General features: G+C 46.5%; 1 protein-coding gene across 1 annotated transcript; it reads left to right on the top strand.

The window, feature by feature from the left end:
- Nucleotides 1-468: 468 nt before the first annotated feature.
- LOC135042847 (oocyte zinc finger protein XlCOF29-like) lies at nucleotides 469-11,583 on the top strand (the record flags this gene model as incomplete). The annotated part of the gene is made up of 6 exons (XM_063955057.1): nucleotides 469-549; nucleotides 2,055-2,204; nucleotides 10,425-10,616; nucleotides 11,071-11,149; nucleotides 11,268-11,365; nucleotides 11,522-11,583. Coding segments are annotated over exons 2-6 (509 nt in total), but the record flags the coding sequence as incomplete, so codon positions are not given.
- Nucleotides 11,584-13,217: the final 1,634 nt, after the last annotated feature.

The raw sequence follows: 13,217 nt of genomic DNA, 5'->3' as shown, positions 1-13,217 counted from the left end.
TACTATACACAGTAGTTACCTGCGGCCACTGCATATCTCCAGCTCCGGGAAAACTGTTCCATATTTCATTTAAAAGTGGGAATATTTGTATCACATCAGATGTCAGGACTACATGTATTATACCTATACACTGGCAACTTGTCATTTACTGTTGATTAAATATGTTAATTTAATTCTGCAGCGTCCCCAGCGCCGGTGTTACATTAATGTTGGTTATAGTTACTCTGATATAAAACTGGCCCACTACTAGGGATTAATGTGACCAAAATACACCCTACTTCCGGTATCTGCGTTCCATCACCTAACAGCCTGTGCGTTCCAGACTACTTCCGGAATCTGCGTCCCATCACCTTAACAGTCAGTACGTTCCTCCCTACTTCCGGTAAATGTGTTTAATCGCCTTACAGCCTTTGCGTTCCACCCTACTTCCTACTTTGAGTTCAAGCGATTCCTACCCACGCTCCCGTCAGTGCGTTTCACTCACAGGAAAAACTTTAATATCCGGTGCTACAACTTCCGAGTGTAGAGAGTCCAGTCTTGCACCAAGAGGTACTGTACTGTACAGGAGGAGCAGCCTGTGGTGTCCTGTTATTATTATTATTATCCAGGAGGAACAGCCTGTGGTGTCCTGTTATTATTAATTATTATCCAGGGAGAGCAGCCTGTGGTGTCCTGTTATTATTATACAGGAGGAGCAGCCTCTGGTGTTCTGTAATTATTATACAGGAGGAGCAGCCTGTGGTGTCCTGTTGTTGTTATTATTATTACCCAGAGGGAGCAGCCTGTGGTGTCCTGTTATTATTATACAGGAGGAGCAGCCTCTGGTGTCCTGTTATTATTATACAGGAGGAGCAGCCTGTGGTGTCCTGTTGTTGTTGTTATTATTATAATTATTATACCGGGGGAGCAGCCTGTGGTGTTCAATTATTATTATTGTTAAACAGGAGGAGCAGCCTGTATTATCCTGATATTATTAAACAGGAGAAGCGTCCTGTGGTGTTCAGTTGTTGTTGTTATTAATATTATTATACAGGAGGAGCAGCCTGTGGTGTCCTGTTATTATACAGGAGGAGCAGCTTGTGGTATCCCGTTATTATTATACAGGAAGAGCAGCCTGTGGTGTCCTGTTATTGTACAGGAGGAGCAGCCTGTGGTGTCCTGTTGTTATTATTATACAGGAGGAGCAGCATGTGGTGCCCTGTTATTATTATACAGGAGGAGCAGCCTGTGGTGTCCTGTTGTTGTTGTTATTATTATTATTGTACAGGGGGAGCAGCCTGTGGTGTGTTGTTGTTTACTATTATTATTATTATTATTATTATACAGGAGGAGCAGCTCGTGGTGTCCTGTTGTTCTACAGGAAGAGCAGCCTGTGGTGTCCTGTTGTTGTTGTTGTTATTATTGTTATTATTATTATTATTATTATTATTATACAGGGGGAGCTGGCTGTGGTGTCCTGTTGTTATTGTACAGGGGGAGTAGCCTGTGGTGTCCTGTTATTATTATACTGGAGGAGCAGCCTGTGGTGTGTTGTTGATGATGATGATGATTATTATTATACAGGGGGAGCTGCCTGTGGTGTCCTTTTATTGTTATTATTATTATTATTATACTGGAGGAGCAGCCTGTGGTGTCATGTTGTTGTTGTTGTTGTTGTTGTTGTTGTTGTTATTATTATTATTATTATTATTATTATTATTATACAGAGGGAGCAGCCTGTGGAGTCCTGTTATTATTATACTGGAGGAGCAGCCTGTGGTGTCATGTTGTTGTTGTTGTTATTATTATTATTATTGTTGCGGTGATATGTGATTTCATCATTTGTGCAGAGTCACATATTACCTGAGACTGATGGAATTCTCTATTGTTTGTCCCTTGTTTCCTCCATTCTGGTGCCCTGTCCCTGTATTATTACCCTCTTCTTTTTTCTTTTACTATTGGTGTAACATTATGCAGCTCAGCGTTATGTGACGGCCTCTAAGGAGCCTTATGGGGCTAATTCTTACATATCTATTACTTGTGTTCTCTGTGATTTGTCTTATATTTATTCCTAGACACTACATCTGTGAGGAACCGTTGTCTTTATTATACGTCACACATTCTGTATTCTCACTGATTAACTGAGGATGGATACGGACAGGAGTCAGAAGACTGAGATGATAATAAATATCACCCTGGAGATCATCTACCTGCTGACTGGAGAGGTGAGGGGATCTGGGAGCGTCACAATGACGTCACTTATATCTATAGTAATAATACAGGGACATGACTGGGGAGGTGAGGAGATCTGGGAGCGTCACAGTAACATCACATATCTATAGTAATAATATGTGGACATGACTGGGGAAATGAGGGGATCTGGGAGGGTCACAGTGACATCACTTATCTATAGTAATAATACTGGGACATGACTGGGGAGGTGAGGGAATCTGTGAGTGTCACAGTGACATCACTTCTATCAATAGTAATAATACAGGGACATGACTGGGTCGGTCAGGGGATCTGGGAGCATCACAGTGACGTTACTTATATCTATAGTAATAATACAGGGACATGATTGGGGAAGTAAGGGGAAATGGGAGTATCACAGTGACGTTACTTATATCTATAGTAATAATACAGGGACATGACTGGGTCGGTCAGGGGATCTGGGAGCATCACAGTGACGTTACTTATATCAATAGTAATAATACAGGGACATGACTGGGGAAGTAAGGGGAAATGGAAGTATCACAGTGACGTTACTTATATCTATAGTAATAATACAGGGACATGACTGGGGAGGTGAGGGGATCTGAGAGCGTTACAGTGATGTCACATTGCTATAGTAATAATATAGGGTCAAGACTGGGGAGGTGAGGTGATCTGAAAGTGTCACAGTGAAATCACTTATATCTATAGTAATAATACAGGGACATGACTGGGGAGGTGAGGGGATCTGGGGGTGTCACAGTGACATCACTTATATCTATAGAAATAATACAGGTGCATGACTGGGGAGGTGAGAGGATCTGGGAGAGTTACAGTGACATCACTTATATCAATAGTAATAATACAGGGACATGACTGGGGAGGTGAGGGGATCTGGGAGCATCACAGTGACATCACTTATATCTGTAGTAATAATACAGGTACATGACTGGGGACATGAGGGGATTTGGGAGTGTCACAATTACATCACTTATTTCTCTAGTAAAAATACAGGAACATGACTGGGGAGGTGAAGGGATCTGGGATCGTCACTGTGACATCACTTATATCTATAGTAATAATACAGGGACATGACTGGGGAGGTGAGGGGATCTGGGAGTGTCACTGTGATGTCACATATCTATAATGATAATAAATGGACAGGACTGGGGAGGTGAGGGGATCTGAGAGCATCACAGTGACATCACTTTTCTCTAACGTCCTTGAGGATGCTGGGACTCCGTAAGGACCATGGGGAATAGACGGGCTCCGCAGGAGATAAGGCACTTTAAAAAAGCTTTGGATTCTGGGTGTGCACTGGCTCCTCCCTCTATGCCCCTCCTCCAGACCTCAGTTTTACACTGTGCCCAGACCAAGATGGGTGCACTGCAGAGAGCTCTCCAGAGTTCTCTGCCTGACAGCATTTTTGTTTGGATTTTTCTTTCTACTTTTTACTACTTTTTCACAGGGAGCACTGCTGGCAACAGGCTCCCTGCATCTAGGGACTGAGGAGAGAGGAGCAGACCTTCTTGTCAAAGATAGGCTCTGCTTCCTCGGCTACTGGACACCATTAGCTCCAGAGGGGGTGAATGCAGGTTCTTACTGGGCGTCCACCCCCGGAGCCGCGCTGCCGTTCTCCTCACAGAGCCAGCAGTGCAGAAGTCAGAAGACGTCTCAGGCGGCAGAAGCCTTCAGCTTCACTGAGGTAACGCACAGCACTGCAGGTGTGCTTCATTGCTCCCATACACCTCGCATACTACGGTTACTGTAAGGTTGCAGGGCGTAGGGGGGGGGGTTCACCCTGGGCAGCAATATAAACCTCTGCATGGCAAATAGACTATATACATGTACAGGTGGGCTCTGTACATGTATATAAAAGAGCCCCCGCCATATTTTACTAAGTTTGAGCGGGACAGTAGCCCGCCGCCGAGGGGGCGCGGCTTCTCCCTCAGCACTCACCAGCGCCATTTTCTCTCCACAGCACTGCTGAGAGGAAGCTCCCCGGACTCTCCCTTGCTTACACACGGTGAAAGGGTGCTTAAAAGAGAGGGGGGGGGCACATAATTGGCGGTTTACATATTACACAGTGCTGCTGGGGAAAAACATTTTGTGTTGGTCTCCAGGGTAATTGCGCTGGGGTGTGTGCTGGCATACTCTCTGTCTGTCTCTCCAAAGGGCCTTGGCAGGGATACTGTCTTCAGAAAAGGGGTTCCTTGTGTGTGTGAAGTGTGTCGGTACGCGTGTGTCGACATGTTTGACGAGGAAGGCTCGCTTACTGTGGAGGGGGAGTGTTTGAATGTCAGGTCGCCGTCAGCAACGCCGACACCGGAATGGGTGGATATGCTGAATGTCTTGAATGCAAATGTTAATCTATTGCATTAAAGGTTAGACAAGGCAGAAGCTAGGGATCAGTCAGGTAGCCAGTCCATACCTGTCCCTGTGGCGCCAGGGCCTTCGGGGTCTCAGAAGCGCACCATATCCCGATCGATGACACAGATACCGACACAGATACTGACTCTAGTGTCGACTATGAAGATGCAAAATTACAGCCAAAGGTGGCTAAGGGTATACGGTACATGATTATGGCCATTAAAGAGGTTTTGCATATTTCTGAGGAACCCCCTGTCCCTGACACGAGGGTGCACATGTATAAAGAGAAAAAGCCTGAAGTCACTTTTCCATCATCATCATTTGAATTAAGTGAATTGTGCAAAAAGGTTTGGGACTCTCCAGATAGGAGACCACAAGTTCCCAAAAGGATTCTTATGGCGTTTCCTTTTCCACAAACTTAGAGGATACGCTGGGAATCTTCACCAAAAGTGGACAAGGCGCTGACACGCTTGTCCAAAAAGGTGGCACTGCCTTCTCAGGATACGGCTTCCCTCAAGGAACCGGCTGATCGCAGGCAGGAAATTACCTTGAAGCACATTTCCACTCACTCCGATACTATTGCTAGACCGGCTATGGCGTCGGCCTGGGTTTGTAGTGCGGTGGTGGCATGGGCAGATTCCTTATCTGCGGAGATTGACACCTTAGATAGGGATGCCATTCAAATGACCATAGAGCATATCAGAGATGCTGCCTTGTATATGAGAGATGCACAGAGAGACATTTGTTTATTAAGCTCCAGAATAAATGCTATGTCTATTTCTGCTAGGCGACTCCTGTGGACCCGGCAGTGGACGTGAGATGCCGATTCTAAGCGGCACATGGAGTCCTTGCCGTACAAGGGGGGGGAGTTGTTTGGAGACGGCCTCTCGGACCTTGTCTCTACGGCTACGGCTGGTAAGTCGAATTTCTTACCTTATGTCCCCCCGCAGCATACTAAGAAGGCACCTCATTATCAAATGCAGTCCTTTCATTCCAATAAAAACAAGAAGGTGCAGGCATCGTCCTTTGTTACCAGAGGAAAAGGGAGGGGAAAGAAGCTGCACACAGCTAGTTCCCAAGAGCAGAAGTCCTCCCCTGCGTCTGCAAAGTCCACGGCATGACGCTGGGGCTTCCCGGGGAAAGGCAGATCTGGTGGGGGCTCGTCTTCGGTTTTTCAGCCACGTCTGGGTTCAATCGCAGGTGGATCCCTGGGCAGTAGAGATTGTTGCTCAGGGATACAGGCTAGAATTTGAAGACTTGCCTCCTCGCCGGTTTTTCAAATCGGCTCTGCCGACTTCCCCGTCAGAGAGGGAGTCAGTGTTGACAGCAATACAAAAATTGTATGTTCAACAGGTGATTGTCACAGTTCCTCATCTCCAGCAGGGAGAGGGATATTATTCAACCCTGGTTGTGGTCCCGAAACCGGACGGTTCGGTCAGGCCCATTTTAAACCTGAAATCTCTGAAATTGTACTTGAAAAGGTTCAAGTTCAAAATGGAATCACTCCGGGCGGTCATCGCCAGCCTGGAGGGGGGGGGATTGGATGGTGTTCCTGGACATAAAGGATGCATACCTTCATGTTCCAATATTCCCCCCCCCCCATCAGGCGTTCCTGAGATTTGCAGTGCGGGACTGTCACTACCAATTTCAGACGTTGCCGTTTGGGCTTTCCACGGCCCGAGGGTTTTCACCAAGTTAATGGCGGAAATGATGGTGCTCCTGCGCAGGCAGGGGGTCACAATTATCCCATACTTGGACGATCTCCTCATAAAGGCGAGATCTCGGGAGAAGTTGCTGGACAGCGTGTCTCTGTCCATGAAGACGTTGCAGCTACACGGCTGGATTCTCAATATACCGAAGTCCCAGCTAGTTCCTACAACGCGTCTGACCTTTCTGGGCCTGATCCTAGACACAGACCAGAAAAAAGTTTTTCTTCCGATCGAAAAGGTTCAGGAACTCATGACCATGGTCAGGAACCTATTGAAACCAAAGAAGGTTTCAGTGCATCAGTGCACGCGGGTCCTGGGGAAGATGGTGGCTTCATACGAGGCCATCCCTTTCGGCAGATTCCACGTGAGGACTTTTCAATGGGATCTCTTGGACAAGTAGTCCGGGTCCCATTTACAAATGCATCAAAGGATCACCCTGTCTCCCAGGACCAGGGTATCTCTCCTGTGGTGGCTGAACAGTGCTTACCTTCTAGAGGGTCGCAGGTTCGGCATTCAGGACTGGGTCCTCGTGACCACGGACCCAAGCCTCTGAGGCTGGGGAGCAGTGGCACTGGTAAGAAATTTCCATGGTCTCTGATCAAGCCTGGAGACTTGTCTCCACATCAACGTCCTGGAGTTGAGGGCCATATACAACGCCCTGCGTCAAGCGGAGAACGGTTCTGATTCAGTCAGACAATGTCACGGCAGTGGCTCATATAAACCGCCAAGGCTGAACAAGGAGCAGAGTGGCCATGGCAGAAGCGACCAGGATTCTACGCTGGGCGGAAGGCCATGTAAGCACGCTGTCAGAGGTGTTCATCCCGGGGTTGGACAACTGGGAGGCGGACTTCCTCAGCAGGCACGTCCTGCATCCGGGGGAGTGGGGACTTCATCAAGAAGTCTTTGCACAGATCGCGGATCGGTGGGGCCTGCCTAAAATAGACATGATGGCGTCCCATCTCAACAAAAAGCTAAAGCGGTATTGCGCCAGGTCAAGGGACCCTCTGGCGGTAGCGGTAGACGCTCTGGTGACACCTTGGGTATTCAGATAGGTCTATGTGTTTCCTCCTCTTCCTCTCATACCCAAGGTGTTGAGAATTGTAAGAATAAGCAGGGTCAGAACAATCCTCATTGAGGACTTGGTATCCGAAACTGCAAGAGTTGCTCACAGAAGATCTTCTTCCTCTAAGGCAGGACCTGCTGCAGCAGGGGCCCTGTCTGTTCCAAGACTTACTGCGGCTGCGTTTGACGGCATGACGGTTGAACGCCGGATCCTAGCGGAAAAAGGAATTCCAGAGGAAGTCATTCCTACCCTGATGAAGGCTAGGAAAGACGTGACATTGAAACATCACCGTATATGGCGGAAATATGTTTCTTGGTGTGAGGCCAGAGCTGCTCCTACGGAGGAGTTCCATTTGGGCCGTCTACTACAATTCCTTCAACAGGAGTGACCTTAGGCCTAAAATTAGGGTCCATAAAGGTGCAGATTTCGGTCTTATCCATTTTCTTTCAAAGAGAATTGGCCTCTCTTCCTGAGGTACAGACTTTTGTGAAGGGGGTGCCGCATATTCAGCCTCCCTTTGTGCCTCCGGTGGCACCTTGGGATCTTAACGTGGTGTTACGTTTCCTCAAGTCACTTTGGTTTGAACCACTTAAAACGATGGAGTTGAAATACCTCACGTGGAAAGTGGTCATGTTGTTGGCGTTCGCTTCGGCAAGACGTGTTTCAGAATTGGCGGCTTTATCGCATAAAAGCCCATACTTGGTTTTTCACGTGGATAGGGCAGAGTTGAGGACTCGTCCTCACTTTCTGCCAAAAGTGGTCTCATCTTTTCATGTGAACCAACCTATTGTCGTGCCTGTGGCTACAACGGACTTGGAGGATTCCGAGTCCCTGGATGTAGTCAGGGCTTTGAAGATTTATGTGACCAGAACGGCTTGGATCAGGAAGACTGAAGCTTTGTTTGTTCTGTATGCGGCCAACAAGGTTGGCGCCCCTGCTTCAAAGCAGACTATTGCTCGCTGGATCTGTAACACGATTCAGCAGGCGCATTCTACAGCAGGATTGCCGTTACCGAAATCGGTTAAGGCCCACTCCACTAGGAAAGTGGGCTCTTCTTGGGCGGCTGCCCGAGGGGTCTCGGCATTACAGTTGTGCCGAGCAGCTACTTGGTCGGGGACAAACACCTTTGCAAAGTTCTATAAGTTTGATACCCTTGCTGAGGAGGACCTCCTGTTTGCTCAATCGGTGCTGCAGAGTCATCCGCACTCTCCCGCTCGTTTGGGAGCTTTGGTATAATCCCCAAGGTCCTCACGGAGTGCCAGCATCCTTAAGGACATTAGAGAAAATAAGATTTTACTTACTGGTAAATCTATTTCTCGTAGTCCGTAGAAGATGCTGGGCGCCCGTCCCAAGTGCGGACTTCTTCTGCATGACTTGTATATAGTTATTGCTTACATAAGGGTTATGTTATAGTTTTCGGTGATACCGTGGCTATGTTGTTGTTCATACTGTTAACTGGGTAAGTTTATCTTAAGTTATACAGTGTGATTGGTGTGGCTGGTATGAATCTCGCCCTTAGATTTACAAAAATCCTTCCTCGTACTGTCCATCTCCTCTGGGCACAGTTTCCCTAACTGAGGTCTGGAGGAGGGGCATAGAGGGAGGAGCCAGTGCACACCCAGAATCCAAAGCTTTCTTAAAGGGCCCTATCTCCTGCGGAGCCCGTCTATTCCCCATGGTCCTTACGGAGTCCAAGCATCCTCTACGGACTACGAGAAATAGATTTACCGGTAAGTAAAATCTTATTATATCTATAGTAATACAGGGACATGATTGGGGAAGTGAGGGGATCTGGGAGTATCACAGTGACGTTACTTATATCTATAGTAATAATACAGGGACATGATTGGGGAAGTGACGGGATCTGGGAGTATCACAGTGACGTTACTTATATCTATAGCAATAATACAGGTACATGACTGGGGAGTTGAGGGGATCTGGAAGCATCACAGTGACATCACTTACTGTATATCTATAGTAATACAGGGACATGACTGGGGAATTGAGGGGTCTGGGTGTATCGCTGTAATGTCACATATCTATAATAATAATACAGGGACATGACTGGGGAGGTAAGGGGATCTGTGAGCATCACAGTGACGTCACAAAGCTAGGGACATGATTGGGGAGGTGAGGGTTTCTGGGAGTATCACAGTGACGTTACTTATATCTATAGTAATAATACAGGGACAAGACTGGGGAGGTGATGGGATCTGGGAGTGTCATAGTGACATCACTTATATCTCTAGTAATAATACAGGGACATGACTGGGGAGGTGAGGGGATCAGGGAACGTCACTGTGACATCACTTTTATCTATAGTAATAATTCAGGGACATGACTAGGGAGGTGAGGGGCTCTGGGAGCGTCACAGTGACATCACTTATATCTATAGTAATAATACAGGGACATGACTGGGGAGGTGATGGGGTCTGAGAGTGTCACAGTGACATCACTTTTATCTATAGTAATAATACAAGGACATGACTGGGGAGGTGAGGTTATCTGGTTAGGTGAGGTGGTCTGTGAGTATCACAGTGACATTACTTATATCTATAGTAATAATACAGAGACATGACTGGGGAGGTCAGGGCATCTGGGAGCGTCACAGTGACATCACATATCTATAGTAATACAGTGACATGATTGGGGAGGTGAGGGGTTCTGGGAGTGTCACAGTGACACCACTTATATCTATAGTACACTTTTATCTTTAGTAATACAGTGACATGACTAGGGAGGTGAGAGGATCTGGGAGTGTCACAGTGACATCAGTTATATCTATAGTAATAATACAGGGACATGACTGGGGAGGTGAGGGCATCTTGGAGCGTCACAGTGATGTCACATATCTATAATAATAATAATAATAATACAGGGGCATGACAGAGTAGGTGTGGGGATCTGGGCGTGTTACAGTGACATCACATATCTATAGTAATAATACAGAGGCATGATGGGAAGGTGAGGGGATCTGCGAGCGTCACAGTGACATCACTTGTATCTATAGTAATAATACAGGGGCGTGACTGGGGAGGTGAGGAGATATGGAAGTTTATACAATGATATTTGATGTGTCCCCCTATACCCAGGGTTACACGGTAGTGAGGAAGACATCCGGTAAGTTCGAGACACCCAGCAGCTGTCCCCGTGTGTCAGGAAGACTGAGCAGAACCCAGAGCCCCATCACGGTGCCTCCACCTCACTCACTGATACATGAGAGACACAATAACCAGAAGATCCTAGAACTCACCAACAAGATCATTCAGCTGCTGACTGGAGAGGTGACTGCTGGGAATGGGACATTATACAGTAACACCGGGGAACGTGTCTGGGTGATGACTGGAGAGGTGACTGCTGGGAATGGGACATTATACAGTAACACCAGGATATGTGTCTGGGTGATGACTGGAGAGGTGATTGCTGGGAATGGGGCATTATACAGTAACACCAGGGGATGTGTCTGGGTGATGACTGGAGAGGTGACTGCTGGGAATGGGGTATTATACAGTAACACCAGGGGATGTGTCTGGGTGATGACTGGAGAGGTGGCTGCTGGGAATGGGACATTATACAGTAACACCAGGCGACGTGTCTGGGTGATGACTGGAGAGGTGACTGCTGGGAATGGGATATTATACAGTAACACCAGGGGATGTGTCTGGGTGATGACTGTATCACTGTGTGTGTCAGGTTCCTATAAGGTGTCAGGATGTCCCTGTCTATGTCTCCATGCAGGAGCGGGAGTATATAGAGGAACACAGGGGTCTGTACAAGGACGTGATGATGGAGAATCACCGGCCCCTCACATCACTGGGTAAGAGGAGACTGTCATGTATTGTACAAGGGAGAGCAGGTATGGGGGGCCCTATATACACACATCATCTGATAATCACATATATACAATGTACTCAGTCACTTTGTGTCTCCTACAGATGTGCCCAGTAATAGAGATACCCCAGAGAGATGTCCCCGTCCTCTGTATTCCCAGGACTGTACAGAGGAGAATCACAGGACCCCACAGGAGGATCAGGTAGGTGGGATTTAGGGTCTCGCCAATATACCAAAGTGACTGTAACTATGTGATCTGTAAAGGAGCTGTGTGTGTCTTATACACTGATATTATACTGTTTACTATCAAATAATGAATAAGCCTTATTATAAAGTGTTCATTATTGTTGGTATTTAGGGTGAAGATAGGAGTAATGTGACTGATATGAAGGTAGAAGATATAGAGGGAGAAGAAGAGACGTATGTGACTGATATAAAGGCAGAAGATATAGAGGGAGAAGAAGAGACGTATGTGACTGATATAAAGGCAGAAGATATAGAGGGAGAAGAAGAGACGTATGCGACTGATATGAAGGCAGAAGATACAGAGGGAGAAGAGACGTATGTGACTGATATGAAGGCAGAAGATACAGAGGGAGAAGAGACGTATGTGACTGATATGAAGGCAGAAGATAAAGAGGGAGAAGAAGAGACGTATGTGACTGATATGAAGGCAGAAGATATAGAGGGAGAAGAAGAGACGTATGTGACTGATATGAAGGCAGAAGATATAGAGGGAGAAGAAGAGACGTATGTGACTGATATAAAGGCAGAAGATATAGAGGGAGAAGAAGAGACGTATGCGACTGATATGAAGGCAGAAGATATAGAGGGAGAAGAAGAGACGTATGTGACTGATATGAAGGCAGAAGATACAGAGGGAGAAGAAGAGACCTATGTGACTGATATAAAGGCAGAAGATATAGAGGAAGAAGAAGAGACGTATGTGACTGATATGAAGGCAGAAGATACAGAGGTAGAAGAAGAGACGTATGTGAGGGGTGATCTGCAGTGTAAGGAGGAGGAAATCCCTACAGATATCAGCACAGGTGAGCAATAAACACTTTATTTTATTTATTTACAGTTCCTTATATAGTGCATAAAATTCTGTTGCCCTTTACAATTGGAAACAGTGATAAAATAAAACCAAACGAGTGAAAACAGTGAGATAACAAGAATAGGTAATAACAGAAATTCATAGAGGTAGGACGGCCCTGCTTTCAAGCTTACAATCTATAGGGAAGTAGGCATTGATAGACAAGGATAGGTGTTGACTATTGCAAAAAGGTCCACCAGATTGCAAAAGTCCTTGGTGGGCTGTATGATATGGTTACACAGCAATGTTGGCCTGGTGTCGGGAGGATAGGAAAGTGAAGAAAGTAAAAACATGTGAGGTTATGTGTGGACTCTACAGTGGGGATGTAATTGGAAAGTAAAGTATATGAAGCTATGTGGGCATTTCCAGAATTCGATAAACTCACCTTCAGGAATTGCTTAAAGTTTTGGAGACTAGAGGAGAGTCTTATTGTGCGTGGGAGGGCATTCCACTATTTTATTACAGAATAGAGTCCCATATTCTCCTTCCTCAGTCACTACAGCAATATCTCATTCTACACCCTTTTCTGTCAGTGCAAACTAATGAGAGATATGTATCTGACCATTGGAGGAGTCCAGAGCCATCAGCCCCTATTATACTCCTGCTCTCCCATTCACATCATGTCACTGTATGTTACCAGCCCAGAGATCTGACCAGTCTCCTCACGACACTCTGTGGTGTATCATATACATCAGGGGACATCAGCCCCTATTATACTCCTGCTCTCCCCCTCACATCATGTAATTTTGTGTTACCAGTCCAGAGATCTGACCAGTCTCCTACCCATACACTCTGGTGTATCTCATACATCAGTAGCCATCAGCCCCTATTATACTCCTGCTCCCCCTCACATCATGTCACTGTATGTTACCAGCCCAGAGATCTGACCAGTCTCCTCACGACACTCTCTGGTGTATCATATACATCAGGGGACATCAGCCCCTATTATACTCCTGCT

The sequence above is a fragment of the Pseudophryne corroboree genome, unplaced genomic scaffold (assembly GCF_028390025.1).
Source record: "Pseudophryne corroboree isolate aPseCor3 unplaced genomic scaffold, aPseCor3.hap2 scaffold_840, whole genome shotgun sequence".
Taxonomy (NCBI): domain Eukaryota; kingdom Metazoa; phylum Chordata; class Amphibia; order Anura; family Myobatrachidae; genus Pseudophryne; species Pseudophryne corroboree.
Note: the sequence above shows the minus strand (reverse complement) of the source record. Positions and strands in the feature narration are given on the sequence as shown.